The sequence below is a fragment of the Rhamphochromis sp. 'chilingali' genome (genome assembly GCF_963969265.1).
Source record: "Rhamphochromis sp. 'chilingali' genome assembly, chromosome: 1".
Lineage (NCBI taxonomy): Eukaryota > Metazoa > Chordata > Actinopteri > Cichliformes > Cichlidae > Rhamphochromis > Rhamphochromis sp. 'chilingali'.
This window is the reverse complement of record NC_137929.1, coordinates 70,047,105-70,068,987: the sequence shown is the minus strand read 5'-3', so window position 1 is coordinate 70,068,987 and position 21,883 is coordinate 70,047,105. Positions and strand designations below refer to the sequence as shown.

The 21,883-nt window shown below is 42.0% G+C and overlaps 1 protein-coding gene across 2 annotated transcripts; it reads right to left on the bottom strand.

Moving 5' to 3' along the window:
* Positions 1-4,959: 4,959 nt before the first annotated feature.
* On the bottom strand, positions 4,960-19,152 carry LOC308396233 (endoplasmic reticulum chaperone BiP-like). 2 transcript variants are annotated; one of them, XM_080881391.1, is made up of 10 exons: positions 18,373-19,152; positions 17,616-17,757; positions 17,432-17,523; positions 17,292-17,357; positions 17,058-17,195; positions 7,423-7,535; positions 6,929-7,319; positions 6,603-6,840; positions 6,344-6,511; positions 4,960-6,209 (listed from the first exon to the last, which is right to left on the bottom strand). In XM_080881391.1, the coding sequence occupies exons 3-10, from the start codon at positions 17,504-17,506 to the stop codon at positions 5,698-5,700; spliced, it is 1,701 nt and encodes a 566-aa protein (XP_080737517.1). In that variant the 5' UTR covers positions 17,507-17,523; positions 17,616-17,757; positions 18,373-19,152; the 3' UTR covers positions 4,960-5,697. The 2 variants fall into 2 exon arrangements, with proteins under 2 accessions (XP_080737517.1, XP_080737516.1); XM_080881390.1 differs by having other exon boundaries at positions 17,292-17,523.
* Between the last annotated feature and the right edge of the window lie 2,731 nt (positions 19,153-21,883).

Genomic DNA, 21,883 nt, shown 5'->3' with positions numbered 1-21,883 from the left:
AGGGTGATGGAGAATGACCGAGCTAAGATCCTGTGGGACTTCCAGATCCAGACGGACAAAATGGTGTTGGCTAACCATAGTGGTGGTAGACAAACATGAGAAGACAGCTGTAGTGATCTATGTAGCAGTTCTGAATGACAGCAACATCAGGAAGAAAGAACATAAGAAGCTGGAGAAATACCAAGGGCTCAGAGAAGAGCTCGAGAAGATGTGGAGGGTGAAGGTAACGGTGGTCCCCGTGGTAATCGGAGCACTAGGTGCGGTGACTCCCAAGCTAGGCGAGTGGCTCCAGCAGATCCCGGGAACAACATCGGAGATCTCTGTCCTGAAAAGCGCAGTCCTAAGATACTGCGCAGGACTCTCAAGCTCCCAGGCCTCTGGTAGAGGACCCGAGCTTGAAGGATTGACCGCCCACAGGGGCGAGTGGGGAATTTTATATATATAAATATATATTTTTTTTTTTCACACATGGTACATCAGCAATTCACTTCCTACACACAACCTTCCTTTTAATTGAAGTTACACTGTTTCCAAGCATGAAAAGGAGCTGTAATAAGTATAATGGTTTCATATTAGTCACATATGTATTCCCCCATACTTCAACACAATAACTCAGGTAAGGTAGAAATAATGAAAAATATAATATTTGCATTGCCTTGTAATCTAATTTATATCTAACATTACCCAGGATATAAATACTTTTAGCCATTTTTTTTCCAACATGTTCAATATGAGATTTCCATGTTAACTTGTCATCCACTACTACACCCAGAAAATGGAATTGTGTCACTCTTTCAATTAATTCTCCCTCTATAGATGATACTATCTCTTCCTCCTTTAGACGGTTTCTGAATATCATAAACTTTGTTTTTTCCAAATTCAGCGATAACTCATTTACTTAAAACCATTTTTTAATTCAATTATTTTTTTAATTTAAGTTAACTCATTCATTTCAATAACCATAATTTTACCAATTCTTTCAAGTTTTCTCCAGAACAATAAAGACTTGTATCGCCTGCAAACAAAACGAAATGTAACATTTTTGAAACAACACAAGTGTTGTTTATATATAAATTAAAAAGTTTTGGTCCTAAAACATAACCTTGAGGGACCCCACATTCTATTTTCATTCTTTCAGATGAAGCCTAAACACTGCACATACTGAAACCTATTATCTAAATAGCTGCTTAACCAGTTCAACACTATTCTTCTCACACCATAAGTACTTAACTTGGAAATTAAGATGGAGTGTTGCAGTGTGTCAAAAGCTTTTTTTAAATCAATGAATATCCCTATAGTATATTTATTATAATGTGTTGCTGATGAAATGTCTTCAATAGTATTCATTAATGCTATTGCTATTGATCTGTTCCGTCGAAATCCGAAATGTATCTATTATTGTACGATCTACTGTACGATATAAAGGGCCTTAAGGCGACTGTTGCTGTGATTTGGTGCTGTATAAATAAAATTGAATTGAATAAAAACTTAGAGTTCACCAGGTGGCATCAAAGACATTGAAAAGTGATGGATTTATAATTGACTGTGAACTTTTAGATATTATCAGTTAGACTGTTCTATTATATCCCATCTGTCCACAATTGAAGTCTGTGATCTGGTTGACTGGGAAATTATAGTGAAATGAGGTTGACCCAGAAATTCTGCTAAAAAGCCAATATTGAAATTAGTATTTATCTTTAAGTGGAGAAAAGGAGAACACCACTGCTCAGCAAAAACAACACAAACACTCATCTCACATCTGCCACAAACATCTGGATGATCCTTGTGGAAAACTTTCTTTGGATTGAAGAGACAAAAGCTGAACTCTATGGAAGGTTTGACTCCCGCTACATCAGACATCAAACTAACAGCATTTCATAAACAGAACATCACAGCAGCAGTGAGATGTGATGTGATGGTCTGGGCTGCTCTGCTGCTTCAGGAAAACATGAATTCTGCTCTCAGAAATCCTGAAGGAGGATGTTCAAACACCATTTTATGTCCAGAAACTCAAGAGCACTCAGGTTACGCAGAGAGACCAGCAAGTCCAACTCTGAATGACTCAAATAAATAAAATCAAGGTTTTGGAGTTTCCAAGTCAAAGTCTAAATCAGACTGAATCACATCAAGTGTATTTGGGATGAACTTGAAAAACCTCCAATGTGGCTGAATTCAATCAATTCTGCAAAATATACATAACCAAAACTCCTCCATAGTGATGTGAAAGACTCATTACCAGATTCTGCATACTTACGTTTGTGGAAATGCAGGAGAAATCTGCTCTCTCTTTCTAGTCCCTGACAGCATTTTGGATCAGCTGAAGGCTTTTCAGGGAGTTTTTAGGAGATCCTGATAATAATGAATTACAGTCGTCCAGCCTGGAAGTAATAAATGCATGAACTAGTTTTTCAGCGTCACTTAACATAAAATTATTTGAACATTACCTAATAAGACTGATTCAGGACAGACAATTAGTTATGTTAAACTTTCCTAGCAGTCTTTCACAAACAGGGAACAGTCTGTCTATTCTCTCCATCTGTCAGTTGCTGCTGGCTCTTCCTCCTCCTCTTCCTCACACACTGCTGAGTTTGTCCTGGTGGATCATCAGGGGTGCAAAGCCTCACAGATGATGTGCAGCAGTGGGTCCCTCAGTCTGTCCTCACTCTGGACACTTGCAGTTGTCACACATGGAAATCAAATGTGTGATAAGCTGCAGGATTCAAAAACATGTGTAACTTATAAATACATTTTCACTGCTACACAACAGCACCAGAGAAGCAGGATTTAGTGTTTGTGTTATTACGAGTGCTAAACAAGAAGAGTTCCCAGATGGTACAGTGGATACACGTGTGACTCCTGTGATTAAAGCATCTTTCTTTCAGCTTAACGAGTGAACCGTCAGCTCGTTCAAACACACGTTAAAGTCCGTTTGGCTCGACACCACCGAACAGAGGCAGCAATATAATACAGCTAACATTAACAGTGCAGTGAATCCTGTTTGTGCCGTGATGTTCAGGACTGCAAACCAAGCAGCATCACTGACTTTCAGCTTGTTGTGTTTGTGGATATATGACTGACTTTAATTATCCATAAAATCATCACATTCTCTCTAAGATTAAGGTTGACTATTGAACGGCGTTTATTTTACAGTAAAGGCTTTAAAACCAAGTTAGTACAAACATTAATAATAATGGATTGCATTTATATAACGCTTTATATATATCTATATATATCTATATATATATATAGTCAATAGGCGGTGGTTTACGACACCAACTGTCTGCCATCTATAATCCAGTTTTGAGATCCCTTACCAGACGCCTTAACACCCACTCACATCCTGGGCCATTTCACCTCAGGAAATCACATGATAGGGTGGGGCCAGGTTTCACAATGAGCTCACCCGAAACTCTGACTGATTAGGTCCCAAACCCGCTTTCACACCTTGGCTCATGTGATTAGGTAGAGGATCATCAGGGGGTCCTTTGTCCCCGTTTGGAGGGAAACTCCCACTAGGTTCAAATCTGGGACTCTCCACCATTTGACCTTAGAACTGAAGAAGCTTCTCGGATGAGAGGTGAAACGTCTTCAAGCAACTCAAAGAAGTCCAGACGCTTTTCTTTCCAAGCACCTTAGTCTACAATGACCCGGATGACTGAGAACCTTCACAGACACTATTAATTACTATTAAACAAATGACTGATTTTAGACTTTAGTTTACTTCAGCCATATTCCATATAACTCAGGTATCATACAAAAATAAAAATAGCTTCAAATACAGTCATGACAATAAAAGAATATGACTTTAAGGACTTAACAACATTACTTCAGTTATTGTACACCAACGTCTCTCATACTGTACATTAGTACTAAGGGAACACTGCATTACCTGGTGGTTTTTGTCTAAGATTACCACAAAGTAAAAGGTCTCTCAGCAAAATCATGCAACATTTTAAATGGCCTGTATTTGTATAGCGCTTTACTAGTCCCTAAGGACCCCAAAGTGCTTTACACATCCAGTCATCCCTCTGGCCCTCTGACCACCACCAGTAGGCAACGTGTAACGTATCTTGCCCACGGACACAACGACCGAGACTGTCCAAGCCGGGGCTCGAACCGGCAACCTTCTGATTAAAGACAAACGCCCAACTCTTAAGCCACGATCGCAATAGGCACACTATTGCCCCTATCAAATCAGTGAGCTGGGATTTTTTATTCTTTTTTTTTTTTTTTTTTTTTTTATTCTAAACATGAACTACTGTTACAGCAACAGACATGGACTACTGGTGCCCCACACAACAACTCAATGTCCACTATGTGAAGGAGCCAAACACATGCCTTCTCCTCTCATTAACTGAGATAAAGTGCTGGCATATTTGTTTTACATCTATACTGTCCAGTCTCTCCTGGTGGACATAGCATCACGTTATTCATGGTTACATACAATTTTAGACTGATGTGGGCCAAAGCCTAGCACATACTTGCCAACCTGGGATATGGTTTTTCAATTTTGTTGTCCGGGTGGAAAATCAGGAGAAATTGGGGAGAACGACGGCTCTGGGAGATTTTCAGGAGGGGCATTGAAATTCAGGATTCTCCCAGAATAATCGGGAGTGTTGGCATGTATGGCCATGAAAGGCACAGCCAATCACATTGGCCATATTTGTCACATGAGGTAGGACTCCAGTAGAGAACGTAATTTAACTCTTTTTGCACCGCTGGGTGAATGAGACGTTGACAGATCTTTTTTTTTTCTTTCTATCGGGTTTGTTTTTCTTTACTCGAAGAGGTCAAATTATAGGTGGGGACAATTCAATAATCGCTGGATATTGGTGGGGACATGTCCTTTCTGTCCATGCCAAATCTACGCCCTTGATCTTATCATTATCTATCGTTCACACATAGATGAATCATTAGCAACATGGGTATCTTGGGCAAGATACCTACCAATGACTATGAGTATCTTGGGCAAGATACCTACCAACCTGGTCTATCACCTGAGTTACAGCCACACACTGAAACTTATTTTAAAGTCTTAGAGGAAATTCAGTGTATCAACTCTGGTCAAAAGAATCCACGCTTCGTACTGATGTCCACAATTCTTTTTTATTCCTCTCACTTACTCTCACAATCATGAAGCACCGTGAAAACTAGAAACAAGTAAAATAATATTAAGAGCACATACGACATCCATCTCAACCAGTTATTACTTTTCACAAAGTGCACAAGTGCTTAACAAATTAGCCAGCATGTTTTTACTGTGTACGCCTTGTAAAACCAGCAGTAGAGAAGTTGTAGATTCCATGTTCCGTGTTATCGTTGTCTTGTCTCTCTTGTCTCACAACTTCCAGTTCCCGCGACTCACAGGAAGGAACTACTTCAGAATAATTTTTAACAGAAACATTTTTTATAAAAATGTATCACTGGACTCATAGATTATCTCTTTCTACTGTAAGTGTACACAAACATGAGTCCCAAATACAGGAAAACAAATAGAAAACAATACAACAATCTCAGACACGCTTCTGGTGTTGTCATGGCAACCCAGACAAACATTTTATCATCAGCTACATTCAGTATGGTCACTTGTTATTGTTAGCCCCTTCCCAACCACTTCTGTCCCAATTTCAGTCCCATCAGTCCAATATGTACGCCAACATGCCAGAGGGTCAAGGAGTGTTAAGACTTCAAACCTGCCTACAACTCATCCTTCTCGTTTTGCTTACTGCCGTCTGCTGGTGGACCACCTGCACTACCACAGAACTTACTGATAATGGACTGAACCACTTCCTCAAGCTCCTTCTTCTTGGTCTGGAAGTCATCCAGGTCAGCATCTTGGTGGGACTCCAACCATTCAATCTTCTCCTCCACTGCCTTCTCAATGGATTCAATCTGGTTCTTCAGGGAATATGCGTAGCCTTCCAGCTCATTGTGAGCATTGATCCTCTCCTTCAGCTTCTTGTCTTCTTCAGCAAAGTGCTCGGCGTCGTTCACCATGTGTTTGATGTCCTCAGGTGTCAGCCAGTTCTGGTCAGTTATGATCTCGTTCTTGTTTCCTGTGGCCTTGTCCTCAGCAGTGACACATAAAATGCCATTGATATTAATCTCAAAGGTGACTTCAATCTGCGGTATACCACGAGGAGCAGGAGGGATGCCAGTCAGGTCAAAGGTAGCCAGGAAATGGTTGTCTTTGGTCAAAGGATACTCACCTAAGAAAAAGAAAAACAGTCACAATTAGACTTGTGGAACGTTAAATTCCAGTGTCACACATTTCTTGTCATTGAATCCTTTTTTATAAAAACACTATTTGGCAACTTTAAAAAAACAACATCCAAGCTCTTACCTTCATAGACTTTGATGGCGACAGTTGTCTGGTAATCAGAGGGTGTAGTAAACATCTGGGCTTCTTTGATGGGCACCACTGTGTTCCTGGGGATCAGCTTGGTCATTACTCCTCCAACAGTCTCAACACCAAGGGTCATGGGGCACACATCCATAAGAAGCACATTACCTGCAAGTGAGGGAAAAGGTTTACTAAACATTTGATCACATTTGAAAGCTCAACCCTATTTAATAAAATATTTGTAAGAGTCATTATTCACCAGTGTCCTCCTCTCCAGAAAGCACACCAGCCTGCACAGCAGTTCCGTATGCCACAGCCTCATCAGGGTTAATGCCTCTACATGGCTCTTTGCCATTGAAAAACTCCTTCACCAGCTGCTGGATTTTGGGGATACGAGTGGAGCCTCCAACCAGGACAATCTCATGAATGTCAGACTTCTTCAATTCAGCATCTTCCAGCACTTTCTGTACAGGCTTCAGGGTGGACCGGAACAGGTCCTGGGTTTTAAAGAACACACAAGTTAAAAAGCTTGTTCAACCGCTTTTCCAAAAGGGTTTGAATTAATTAACCAAATTAATATCTTACCATGTTCAGCTCCTCAAACTTGACACGAGTCAGGGTCTCAGAGAAGTCTTGTCCTTTAAAGAAGTACTCGATCTCAATGTGGGTTTGGTGCCGGGCAGATAGCGCCCTCTTGGCCTTCTCGACCTCACGACGCAGCTTCTGCACAGCACGGTTGTCTTTGCGCACATCTTTGCCAGTCTTCTTCTTGTACAGCTCGATGAAGTGCTCCATGATACGCTGGTCAAAGTCCTCACCTCCCAGATGAGTGTCACCATTGGTGGCTATCACTTGGAATGCACCATTGTCAATGGTCAGAATAGAAACATCAAAGCTGCCACCGCCCAGATCGAAGACAAGAATGTTCTTCACTCCATCCTTCTTGTCCAGGCCATAAGCAATACCAGCAGCAGTTCTAAAGAATACAGTGAGAATTTATTTTTCAATAGGAGGGCAGGGACATTGTTTTGCAGTTTCAAATTGCAGATGATCAAATTCATTTTTGACTGGATGCTTACGCCTCATTGATGATTCGCACAACATTCAGACCAGCAATGGTACCAGCATCCTTAGTGGCCAGGCGCTGGGCATCATTGAAGTAGGTTGGGACAGTGACCACAGCATGTGTGACCTAAGGAAAAACGATAAAGTCAGATTTCATGATAGACCATTTAACTCTTTAACCCTTTAAGACCTACCATAGAACCAAGTCCGCCACAGCTTATCTTCATATTTTTATATCCTGTAATGCCATTTTTGGGAGAATTTCAAGTTGCTATACATCAATACAATCATTATATAGCAAATTTAATGACACTGTGCTGCCACTGCTGGGGTGCAGTAGCTCCACCACCCCACTAGGGGGAGGAAGCGGGTTTGTGTACTCAAGTTTCGCTAGTAAATATAGAAAAAGTTCATGGAGTCTGGCCAAGTTGATACTAGTATTAGTATTTTTTATTTATTGTCATTGTCAAGAACAATGAAATTGCGTTTGGGGCTTCCATACAACCCAAAAAAGAAGAAAATAATAAATACCCCTTAAAACCCAAGTGTACATATTTAACCCAGTGTGACTCCAATGCAATAGACAATCCTTAGCAATAACATGAGAACATGACAAGTAATGTTGGTAGAAATTCAGACAAAGACCTGAGAAACTAGCACACAAAATATTAGCTCTGAAGTTGACTGTACTGGAGCATGAGAAATATATGTTTGTAAGTACGATTATATTCTGTGTTCATGTTAAGCATGTGATGTAAAATGGGTTGTTGACTCTCATATTTGAAGCCGACATGTTAGCTGCACTGCCGATGCTAATTGTGTTAGCATGTCAATAGGAAATTCCATTATGTGTTAGCATCAAGCTAGCGGGATTTGGCGTTAACATGTTTTCATTTATTTTTCTTGGTTATGCCAGCTATAGTTCAAGTTGCTAAGTCTTCAGTCTGTACTTTGTAATGTGAGAAATATATTATGTTCCAGATGTATGTTTTAATATGCTTTTCTTATGTTTGTAGTTTTACAGTGCCTTCATTAGGGAGACAAATAAACCCTGCAATGAGAACTGGAAGCCTTTGCCTCTCCTTTTGAAGAACTGTTTATCTATCTGCCAAACTGGGCATCAACGTACAGGGAGGGCAGAATAGACACAAATGCATTAAGTCCTTAGTAACTATAAAGAATTGCAAAAAATTGCAATGAACTACAAAGAAATATAAATTATTATAAATTATTTATTATACAATAAAGTTGCACAAAGTAGTTTCCAACCACAGGAAATTTATTTTGAGGGTCTTCATAGTTTTATTTTTGAGATACACCAACTTTTAAATACTGTGGGGAAAATATGAATTAAATATTACATTTCAAATTTGCAAAACAAACAGCATGTTCATCAAAAAAAACTATTTCCAACAGTGCGATTTGAGGTCTAAGCATCCCAGAAACTAAACAAAAAAGCATAAAGTCAAACATAACTTTTAAAATCACCAGTATAGGCCTATAACAGTCTTAAAGGGAAAAACTACATTACCCACAAAATATGACATCACTTCTGATTTTGGGCAGGGGATGGAGGACATGCGATAATTGGCACTGACGTCTATTCCAAAATGGGAAGTGCTATGAACAGCTGATCTGATCAGCAAAACGTGTTTCTGAAATATAAGGTTTTATTGCTGCAAGTGGTTGCAATCTTTGCAAAGCCATATTTGGAAGGAGACCGAGGACAAGTTGAATGCATAAGATGTAAGTGTCATGGTCCTGGGTCGGCGACCCAGCGCTTTAAGTTTATTATTATCATTTTCCAATTTATTATCATGATTATTATTATTGTTTGAGTTCTACGTGTTACATTCGGTCTGCCTCTGAGTCTGCGTCTGTATCTCTGTCTGTCTATGGTGTCACCCCGTCTGTTTGTGAAGCTGTCTGTTTAGTTCAATGTCTTGTCTGGTTCCATGTGTCTGAGTTTCCTGTTTTATGGTGAAGGTCTGTATCGTAGGTGAGTGTGCTCAGTTCACTTTAGTGTTTGTTTTTGTACCAGCAATTAAGCTGAGGATTTTGAGTTTCACGTTTGTGTCTGAGTCCTGCGTTTGGATCCTCCTCTCTGCCTGCCCGCACACAGAGCCTTGACAGAACGACGCGACCAGTAATGGATCCAGCGGACTCACTGTGGAAGCGCAGCTCCCGTTTTGACGGGACCCGGTTAGCGCTTGGAGGGCCTCCGTGCTGCCGTTCCTCGCTGGCAGCCTACCCTTCGGCCCACTCGTCTGCTTCCTCCCCGCGGACGCCCCGGTCTCGCAGAAAACGCTCCAGCCGGTCCCGGGAGGATTACTACGAGCCTGCAAGCAACCAGCTTACGCCTGCACAGGCGGTCTACAAGATGTTAGGAATCATTATTGTGCCACCCAACTCACCCAGCGATTCCATACCGCAGGAGGAGCAGCCGCTGCAGAGTTTTGCCACGTCACCCTCAGCCAGTCCCGATCCCTCTTTGACGGGAAAGCGGCGGACCCGCCGCCAGCATTCACAGCTCCAGTGGGAGCCTAGGACTTTTTCTGAACAGCTGGCTAGGGTGAGTGGTGGGGCCACTCTTTCGCCCCCTGCTGAAATAGGGGGGCAGCATGCTCTTTGTTTGTTACGTGTCCGTCTGTAATTAGTTGTTTTTAAAAGATTTTAAAAGATTTTTTTTGTATTTTGTATTTTTTAATCTATCTCTTAACGTATTTCTTAACTAATTTTTTTTAACGTATATATATATATTTTTTTTTTTTAACCAGACAGTTAATATTGCATAGATTGTTTGGAAAAATGTGTGGTTGGTAGATGCTTTGGAAGTTGATGGATGCATCTTCCTGGAGCTAACAGGCCTAGCCTGGCCCTGTACCGTCCTCCTGGAGTTATTTGGCCTAGACCCGGCTCTATTCCGTCTTCCAGGAGCTAACTGGCTAGGGTCTGGCCCTGCACCGTTCTCCAGGAGTCAATTGGCTTAGGCTTAGGCCTGGCCCTGTGCCATCCTTGTGGAGCTAACAGGCTAAGGACCAGCCTCGCATTATCCTTGTGGAGTTAACTGGCCTAGGTCCGGCCTTGTACCATCTCCCACGAGCTAACTGGCTTAGGCCTGGCCCTGCACCATCCTTCAGGAGCTAATTGGCTTAGGCCTGATCCAGCATCTTCCCACAGGAGCAAATTGGCTAAGATCTGCCCCTGCACTGTCCTCCAGGAGTAAACCGGCTTAGGCCTGGCCCAGCGCTATTCTTTTGGAGTTAACTGGCTTGGGTCTGGTCCTGTACCATTTTCCTGGAGCTAACTGGTTTGCTTCACCCAGAGGTCTGTACTGTTCACTTCTGTTAAGTACTAAAATTGTGGATGATGGCAGTATTTACTATTCTTATATGCCTCTTGGCCTTTTTGGACCCTCGGATAAGCAATTGCTTATGGACACATAGCAGGGGAACCTCTGAAAATGATTTTTACCTACAAGAGAACTCTGAAAAAGACACATGCTCTATAATGTTGCAAAAATCAGAGCAGTTACCAACTCAGTTGGATCATGACATTAGTTTTATGCATATTTTGCCCAGAGACTTACCTAAACTTCAGTCTATTCTGGCTTTGCATACTTATTTTATTTGCCCATTTAATGGAGGTTTCAGCTCAGGTTCAACGTATCAAAGCATTGAACCCAAATCAAAGGTGAAACAGAGGTTGTTGATTGTCTTGCTTCTACTTTTGTCAGGAAATGTGCAACCAAATCCTGGCCCTGAACTGCAATATTCCCAGACTCCTTCTGATTTTAAAATAATGTCTGGTGTCAAATATATTCATCTTAATGTGCGCAGCCTACTACCGAAGATGGACATGGTCAAAATTTGGGTTAAATCTACAGATGCAGATGTTGTTATAATCTCTGAAACTTGGTTAACTAAATCTATTACTAATGAAGACATTAATATATATGGGTACAATGTATATCGCACTGATAGGCCAAAAAAAGGTGGCGGTGTAGCTATTTATGTCAAATCAAGATTTAATGCTTCGATTGTTCTGTCCCAATCGATATGCAAACAAATGGAGTTTTTGGCCTTGAATGTAGATATTGCTAATACTTTTTCGATAACCATTGCTGGGTGTTACAGGCCCCCATCTGCTTCAAAAGAAGCATTATCTTCATTAAAGCACCTTTTGGCTAAATTAAATTATACTGAACTACTAATGGCTGGAGACTTGAACTGGGACTGGCTAAATGCAACTTCTGGTGAATTTAAAGAATTCTGCGATTCAATTAATCTTACCCAGCTAGTCTATCTTCCTACCAGGCCAAATCTTAAATGCCCTGAAAAGTCCACATTAATTGATTTGGTTTTAACAAATGTACCTCATAAATTCTCTTCGCTTGGTGTCTTCTGTAATGACCTAAGTGATCACTGTGTTGTTGCTGTTTGCAGACATGCTAAAATTCCAAAATGTAAGCCACGCATAGTGTGCAAAAGGAATCTTAAACAATTTAATGAACAGGCTTTTCATCATGATTTGTCAGTATTTGATTGGGAAAAAATCGGACTATTACCAGATGTAGAGCTAGCTTGGACATATTTTAAGGAAAGTTTTATGGGAATTGTTAATAAACATGCCCCTCTACGGAAAGTTAGAATTAAAGGTCGAGAAAATCCTTGGTTTTCGCAGACACTCGCAGATAGCATACACGAGCGTAATAGAGCATGGGACAAGGCAAGACAAACAGATACTTCCACTGATTGGTCTGTTTTCAAACAGCTTAGAAATAAATGTACTTCTCTTATTAAAAAGGCCAAATCTGAATATTTTTTGTCTGTCACCACTGAGAACCTCAATGATCCACAGAAATTTTGGAAAGTAATCAAGTCTTTTTCCGCCAATAAAATGACTCAAACCTTTCCTAAATCTGTTGTAAAAGATTCAGTCTCAATTAATGATAAAACTGAAATTTTGAATTGTTTTAATGAACATTTTCTATCAGTGGGTTCCTTGTTTGCTTCTGCAGAAACTTTTTTAACAAATACTTGCCCAGAACTCTCTATGTTTTCTGGAGACCGTTTTAACTTTGTACCTTTTAGTGTTTATGAAGTGCATAAAGCTTTAAAGGCTTTGGACCACAGAAAACCTCCTGGTCCAGACTTGATGGAACCTTATTTTTTGAAGTTGGCAGCTGATTTTATTGCAGAACCACTCTCAATTCGATTTAATTTTTCAATTAAAACCAAAGAAATTCCATCGGTTTGGAAATCAGCTTTTGTTTTGCCTTTATTGAAAGGAGGTGATCCATCAGTGTTGACTAATTATAGGCCAATATCAAATTTGTGTGTTTTATCCAAAATCCTGGAATCTCTAGTTTGTGACCAGCTGAAAGAGTTTTTGTACTCTAATGATATTGTCTCCAAATTTCAGTCAGGCTTCAGGAAAAAACATAGTACTAATACTGCCACTATGAAAGTGATAAATGATATTATAGTGGCACTTGATAAGAAATTGTACTGTGCGTCACTCTTTATTGACCTCTCAAAAGCTTTTGACACTGTTGATCATGCAGTCCTAAAAAACAGACTGCTCAGCCTTGGATTATCAGAACATGCATTAGCGTGGTTCTCAAATTATCTAAATAATAGAACCCAGTGCATTAAACTTGAAGGTCTTTGTTCTAAATTTGTTACTGTCCACAAGGGGGTGGCACAGGGCTCAGTTTTGGGTCCCCTTCTGTTTCTTTTATATATCAATGACTTGGGTCAAAATGTCTCAGACACAAATTTGCATTTTTATGCTGACGACACAGTTATTTACTGTTATGGATCATCTCTTGCTCAGGCCATTGAAACTCTACAGAAAGCCTTTGTTGCTTTCCAGCATTCACTTATTCAGCTAAAATTAGTTCTCAATGCTGACAAGACTAAGTTAATGTTGTTTTCCAAGTCAACGAAGGTCCCGGAGCCTATTCCAGTGGTGTCCACCCTTGAAGGAAATGTCATAGAGATAGTTCATGAATATAAATACCTTGGTGTCTGGATTGATGACTCCTTCACCTTTAAACCACATATAGAGAAACTAGTAAAGAAACTGAAACTTAAACTTCGTTTTTTCTTCCGTAATAAACAATGTTTTTCTTTTGCAGTAAAAAAACGTCTTGTCACTGCAACCTTTTTATCTGTGTTAGATTATGGTGACATTCTGTATATGAACGCTTCTTCTTCATGCCTTTTAATGTTGGACACGATGTATCATGCTTCCTTGAGGTTTATTACCAACTGTAAATACCTGACCCATCACTGTGATTTGTACTTAAGAGTAAAATGGCCTTCTCTGGCCATTAGAAGACAGGGGCATTGGTACACTTTTATTTACAAAGCTATGCTTGGATTGCTGCCTCCTTATATTTGTACTTTGGTCACAAGGACAAATAGTGGCTCTTACTCCTTGCGCTCAAATGATCAGCTGCTGTTGTCTGTTCCCTTTGTCCGCACAGAGCTGGGGAAGAAAGCCTTTGTCCACTCTGCGCCTTATTCATGGAACATGTTACAGAAAGACTGGAAACTGACTGAATTGTTGTCTTTAAATGTTTTTAAAACTAAACTCAAACGCCTACAGGCTGCCTCAATAATGTGTAATTGTTTTGTGTAATTTTAACTTTGTTTGTTCATATGTCTTTGTCTTGAAATGTGCTGCCTCTTGGCCAGGACTCCCTTGAAAAAGAGGTCTTTGATCTCAATGGGACATTCCTGGTTAAATAAAGGTTAAATAAAAAAAAAATAAGAACTGTAAATGAAAGGAGTGATTATTTGAAGGACAATTCTCCCGGTTCATTGCACTATTTAGACTGTCCCATACCTCACCTTTCTAAACCTGTCGATGAAACCAAGGAGATCTATGACTCTATGCCTCAAAAGGTTCCGGGTGATTATCATGCTCCTGAACCTGTCAAGCATATAGTGACTGCTGTTCGTCCTCAACTCAACACTTCTGTGAGAGCAAACAATGTGTGTGTCACCCCAGAGACTCTTAAGCCCGTGTCAGCTCAGTTTTCTGCTCAGCAGCCACCTGTAGCACAGTTTCCAGTGTCACCTGCTCAGCAGCCACCTTCAACTAAGTTTCCAGTACTTTCTGCTCAGCAGCCACCTGTAGCTCAGTGTCCTGTGTTTCCTGCTCAGAAGCCACCTGTAGCCCAGTCACCAACTCCACCACCACCACCACTTTCACCTCAAGTTCAGTCACCCATAGCTCAGTCTTCACCCCCGCTATCTATAGCTCAGTCGCTACCACAGCCAGACATATTACAAACTCTGTTACAGTCCATGGCCCAGTCGGTAGCTCAGTTGGTAGAGGAATCATTAGCTTTATCATCGGTTCAGTCTCCTCCTGTTCTCCAGTCAGTTCCGTCTCCTGCATCTCAGTCGACCTTAGTGCGCTCTCTGGTATTGCCAGCAGCTCAGCCATTAACACAGGCTGCTTCTCGGCCACCATCTCCACCCACTCACTTTCAGGGGGAGAATAGCCCCACACAGACTTTCATTGCTCCTCAAGACCTAGCTCAATTTGGGACTTCTACTCTCTCCAGGGCCTCCCTAGAGGTTAAATATCAGCATTCAATTAACTCTGGACCCCTGGACATAAAGAAGCCAGCGCAACCTGTTTCGTCCCTGCCAGAGGCCCGTGGGCCTACTGGTTCTGATCTGTTCCTGCCAGAGGCCCGTGTGCCTACTGGTTCTGATCTGTTCCTGCCAGAGGCCCGTGTGCCTGCTGGTTCCGTTCTGTCCCTGCCAGAGGCCCGTGGGCCTACTGGTTCCGATCTGTTCCTGCCAGAGGCCCGTGTGCCTACTGGTTCCGATCTGTCCCTGCCAGAGGCCCGTGTGCCTACTGGTTCTGATCTGTTCCTGCCAGAGGCCCGTGTGCCTACTGGTTCTGATCTGTCCCTGCCAGAGGCCCGTGTGCCTGCTGGTTCTGATCTGTTCCTGCCAGAGGCCCGTGTTGCCTGCGGGTTCTGATCTGTTCCTGCCAGAGGCCCGTGTGCCTGCTGGTTCCATTCTGTCCCTGCCAGAGGTCCCCGCCCCCGCTGGTTTTGTCCCTATGCCCACTGTTCCTGAGACTGTTCTCGCTTGAGGGCCCGAGGAGCCCGCCCAGCCTCCTGCTTCGCCAGCTGGGGGCTTCATTCGCTTCGCCTGGTCCAGCCTCCGCGTCCGCTTCAGCCTCGCCTGGTCCAGCCTCCGCATCCGCTTCATCCTCGTATGGTCCAGCCTCCGTGTCTTCATCCTCGTCTGGTCCAGCCTCCGCGTCTTCATCCTCGTCTGGTCCAGGTCCCGCATCACCGGCTTCGTTTGGCCCCGCCTCTGCATCAGCTTCGCCTGGTTCAGTCTCCGCATTCGCTTCAGCGTCGCCTGGCCCAGCTTCGGCTTCAGCCTCTGCCTCGTCTGGTCCAACCTCCGCTTCGCCTGGTGCTGCAGGGGCCACGCAGCCTTCGGGTCCCCTACTACCACCTCCACATCGTCGGTCATCTGCCAGGCCGCTTGTTGGGCATCATCACCACCGTGGCCGCCCTCAGGACTTCTGTTGCCGCCACTGCCTTCCGCGTAGCCGGCCTCCAGGCTTGCATTCCCGCCACCGTTGCCGTCCGCATGGTCGGCCTCCAGAACTGCACTGTTTTGGCCTCCTGCGCTGTCGGCCCCCTGAACTTGTCCGTCTGGGCCTTTTTGGACTATGTCCCTCCGTCCTGGTCCTCCACCGCCCGCCCTGGTTGGGTCGTTTTCTGTTTTTTTTTTTTGGGGGGGGGGGGGGGGGTTGGGCTGTTTTTGTGTTTCTGTTGGGCTGTCTGGAGCCAGCCCTTGAGGGGGGGGTACTGTCATGGTCCTGGGTCGGCGACCCAGCGCTTTAAGTTTATTATTATCATTTTCCAATTTATTATCATGATTATTATTATTGTTTGAGTTCTACGTGTTACATTCGGTCTGCCTCTGAGTCTGCGTCTGTATCTCTGTCTGTCTATGGTGTCACCCCGTCTGTTTGTGAAGCTGTCTGTTTAGTTCAATGTCTTGTCTGGTTCCATGTGTCTGAGTTTCCTGTTTTATGGTGAAGGTCTGTATCGTAGGTGAGTGTGCTCAATTTACGTTTCCCCTGTCTCGTCAGCTGTGATTTCTCCCAGGTGTGTTCCCCTCCTGTTTCTTATCCCTTGATTACTGCCATCTGTGTATTTAAGCCCTGTGTTTCTCTGTGTCAGTGTCGCGTCGTACCCTCAGATCATGCCTGTGTGTTTTTGTTCTCCATATTCCGTGTTCACTTTAGTGTTTGTTTTTGTACCAGCAATTAAGCTGAGGATTTTGAGTTTCACGTTTGTGTCTGAGTCCTGCGTTTGGATCCTCCTCTCTGCCTGCCCGCACACAGAGCCCTGACAGTAAGTACAACTCCTCCAGTTTCATATTACGAACCCACCCGAGGGATTAATAAAGATTTATCTTATCTCTCTCTTATCTTATGTGAAAATGCGCTGGCTTATCTAATTGCAGTGCTACCGGGATTTAAAAATAGTTAAGCTAAATGGAGCGTGCCCGCTCTTATCGCTCTTAATTAGCCCATAAAGGGGTTAATTAAGATTTGCATCTTCACTTATTTAGAATCTCTGACATTTTTGTACCTTCTCGCCAAGGTAAGCCTCAGCAGTCTCCTTCATCTTAGTCAGCACCATAGCACAAACCTCCTCAGGAGCAAAGGTCTTAACCTGGCCACCACCAATGTCAACCTGGATATGGGGCTTCCTCTTCTTCTCAGTAACCTTCACAGGAATATACATCAATATTAATTTAACAAGAATTTAGCTCAAACATGACCCAAAGAACCAACAAGTTTTATTTTCAGCTTGAAAGCTCACCTTGAAGGGCAGGTACTTGATGTCCTCCTGCACAGACCAGTCACCCCATGCGTGACCAATCAGCCTCTTTGCATCAAAAATAGTGTTCTCAGGGTTAGAGGTCAGCTGATTCTTGGCAGCATCACCAATCAGACGCTCACCTTCACTGGTGAAGGCCACGTAGGAGGGGGTGATTCGGCTTCCCTGGTCATTGGCAATAATCTCCACACGCCCATTCTTGAACACTCCAACACTGCAAGGAAACAGTTTGAATTCAGTCTGAATCCCATATTATTTTTCCACAGAGACATCATTCCATTATTTAAAGAGCCTGAAGTGACTTACCATGAGTATGTGGTCCCCAGATCAATCCCAATCACAGTCTTCCCAGTTATCCTTTTGTAATCGGCGGCACCAAAGACTGTGCAGACTAACAACATCACAACCCACAACAGCTCCATCTTTGTTTGTTTGTTTGTTCTCCAATCTACAAGGAGAAATGCAGAAAAGAATTACAACATGAATCAACATGGCCTTGAGAACAATAAGTGGTCTACAGGTCCTTCTGAATCAACGAATTAACTCTAAACACCTGCAAAAGATTCCTGAGGCTTTTAAAAACTCCCAGCCTGGTTCATTACTCTAAACCACTTAAGAAGCTAATGGTGCACATATGATTTGCGGAGTCCCAGAACCATAGCAGACTTGAAGTTGGTCTTAGAGAATAAATACTATAAATATATTATGACTGGTGTTTAAGAGTAATATTTGAAAATGTTGAGTGACTTTTAAATGTTTTATTTATTGTTTTTTTTTTTTAATTACCATTGTGTATAAAATGTTTTGTTTTTAAGAGTAGCTGGCAAAGAAGTAGGTAAGAATTGCAACAAATATTACATCAGTTTTGTGAATATATTTTAGGACTAGACTGATTATACCCTAGGTACAATAATGCGACTACTTCCTGATAAAACGTGTTGTAGAAAATGTAAATAATTATCATGCTGATGATAAATGTTTTAACCCTCATATATACCTCTGTGACACTGTTTCTGAATTTCCCAGTTTAGCTCACTACCACTGGCGCCACTTTGAGTCTCACCTGCTCGATTTTGTTGTTGAGGTCTTGAAAGAATTTCTTTTAGAAATAAAATGGTATAAGCAGCGATAGCCTTCAAGTTCCAATCCCCACCTCTCTTTCGCTCTTTCTGTTTGCTCTCTGTTTGTGCCAGCACTCGGCAAAGCACCTCCCCCTCCACCCCCCAGCTAAACATTTAATCACTTTTAGTACGCAAGTTAGTGGGTGTCAGGTTTCTTAGTAGGCAGGGCAGAGCAAAATGAAACTGCAAATCTATTTCGTCAAAATCACACTGACTCGTGAGATAATTAACAACTAATAAATACATCTGTATTTGTACAGTCAGTGGGAGACTCCTTGCTCTAAACAGTTTCAGTCTTGTAGAGAAGTTTCTCTCTCTGTGAGCCTGTCTGCTGCATAGGAGGACCTGTGTCTGTCAGACCTAACACAAAGCACCGCCCCAGCTTTCAACTCTGCGCTTAGCAGGTTCCTCATTTCAGATACTGATGTAATCACAACAATTTTAGTAAAGTTCTTTCACTTTCGTTACATATAAGAAAGAGGAATGTGCTGATCTTATATAAACCATGAATGTATCAGTTAAGATAGATTTTATGTTGTTGGTTGTTAAGATTAGGATTGTGAGTTTAATTGAATACTTTGACCTCAGAAGTTTCCACCTTTCACGTGACCGAGACTTTCCCACTGACGGGAATCCTGCAGGGATGTATGCCAGGCAGGTACGTCAGAGCAAGGCATACCTGAGGCATTGTAGCAGGAAGTTCTGTGCCGATAACTCAGCTAAAGGGATAGGTTTGTAAGACCAGCCTTTACTTTGAATCAGTGCAGTAATTTAAGCTTCTTACTGTGGAGATTAACGTGGTAAAAGGTACATGTCTGTGCCTCTTACAATTATCGGCTTGCAATTTTATCTGTGAACGAGGGGTTAATGAAGACAGAGTTTTATCACATGGATTTATAATTTATAACCTGGTGTAGCTGCTAAAATGATGACTCAATATGTTCTTTTGCCTGAACTGTCTGTATTTTGAGTGGTTGCAGGGCTCTGAGACAGAACCTGCCACTGTGTGCGTGGATGAAGTTTTTATGTGTAATGGTTTACTCTCTCACTACCACTCACTTAACCTTTTCTCCCCACTAAAACAGTGTGATTCCCAAATTTTGGCTCAATAAACAAACAAAGACTCTAAAGTCAGAACAGAAAGATGGAGCAGGATCATTAAAGATTAATGATTGTGTTTTATGATGTGTAGTAAACTATCCTATTTTTCTCTGTCCTGGTGTGTGTGTGTGTTTGTGTACCTTAGACAAAGGTCAAACTAGGAAAAGTTGCATTTCCTGTGAAAATGCAGTCTGAATGCCGTGTAATGGAATGTGCTAAAAAACAGATGAAGAAGCAGAAATATCTGCTGAAAAGAGTTATAGAAGCTGAAGTGTTTGCTTAAGACAGCTTTATTTGAAAGGGTACACTGAAGAGTAAAACCGTATTATAGATAGCAGATAGTTGGTTTACGAAACCAACTGTCTCCTATCTATAATCCAGTTTTGAGATCCTTCCCAGACGCCTTAACGCCCACTCACATCCTGGGCCATCTGATCTCAGGAATTCGCATGATAAGGTGGGGCCAGGTTTCACAATGAACTCACCCGAAACTCTGGGTGATTGGGACCCACACCCGGTTTCACACCTTGGCTCAGGCGATTAGAGGATCATCAGGGGGTCCTTTTGTGCCATGATGGCACCGGTTCTGACACAAACTGTAGTAAACAGACAGAAAAGCAGCGCACATTTCGGTGCTTTATTTCGGTGCTTTTTTTTTTCCTGAGCTGTGATACACTTTAGATTTTAGCCAATCATTTTACATTTCCAAGGATAGTAGGCGGGTCCAGGTACGTACGTTCTTTTAGAGCAGAGCAACAGATTAAAAATGCCCAAGGCTAAGCGGTCAAAAGTCTGACTGTATTTCACAGCAAAAGATGCAAACTCAGCAGCCTGCAACAAGTGCTTTAAGCTGATACTGTGCAAAGGAGCTAACACCTCGAATCTGATGAAACACCTGGCGACGCATAGCGTTTTTTTTTTTTTTTTTTTTTTTTTAAAAGCCGAGAAATGCACCATATTTGATGGCAGCAGCAGCCGTTCTTCTCTGCGTGAGTAGCTTAATGTTATTCGTGTGTAATTTACGTTTAGTAGGCTAACCACGTTATTACATTAATGCATGTAAGGTGAACTAGCAAACATCATCATAGCTACATGAGGCTGTCTTCTTGTTTGATGGCAGATACTCCCTTCACCCTGGCCAAAAAGGCTAAAATGACCAAAGAAAAAGTGGAAAACAGTTAAACATGAGAGGTTTAGGACAAAGTTTGTGTTTTTTCCATTGTTTAAGCACTGCTTCCAGCCAAGAGTGATACCATATATGCCCCATAGCTGCAGAAAAGGCTAACATTGTTATCTTTTTACCAAAAACAGCTGAACATGAGAGGTTTTTGGACCAATTTTGTGTTCTCCATTCTTTAAGCACCGGCACCGTTTCAAAAGTACCGGTTTGGCACCGGTATCGGATAAAACCTAAATGATACCCATCCCTAGTCTGACCCTTATTGTTCTTACCAACTTAATTTTTACATTTGTTTTTTTTTTTATTAACTGTTTATTGTAGACTGAACTGTTTTTACTCTTCATCATGCTGCTGTAACACAAACATTTCCTTTGTGGGATCAATAAAGTATCTATCCATCTGCAGTGACTGTCGTGTTCATGGGCTTTAGTGAGATAAATGTATTAGATCAGGGTCTTAGCATAATTTATACTTTTTGAGTTTGCCAAAGTAAGAATTTACCAGTTGTAATGTGAAAATTGAATGTGAAGATAACTAAATTATTACTATTACAACAATTACCTACCAGGACATTCTCCGTCATAGATGCAGTGCTGAGCAGGCCTGGTCTTGCCTGAAACCGAGCAAAAAAACAACACACACAAAAAAATCGAACCCCAGTCGAAAAATAGCTTTGAAGGTTCAAGGCACAACGTTTATGTATGTGGGCTGATACATGAGTTACAAAACCAAAAAGCAACAACTAAGACCAGACTATGAAAGTGAATATAACTACACTCAACAAAAATATAAACGCAACACCTTTGTTACTGCTCCCATTCCCCATGGGATGGACGTAGAGACCTAAAATTCATTCCAGATACACAATATAACCATCCCTCCCAAACAGTGGTCACAAATCAGTCCAAATGTGTGGTAGTGGGCACATCTGCCATATTGAGATAATCCATCCCACCTCACAGGTGTGCCACATCAGGATGCTGATCTGACATCATGAGTAGTGCACAGGTGTACCTCAGACTGCCCACAACAAAAGGCCACCCTGGAATGTGCAGTTTTGTCTCACAGCAAGATGCCACAAGCAATGAGGGAGCGTGCAACTGGCATGCTGACAGCAGGAATGTCAACCAGATCTGTCGCCCGTGCATTGAATGTTCATTTCTCAACCATAA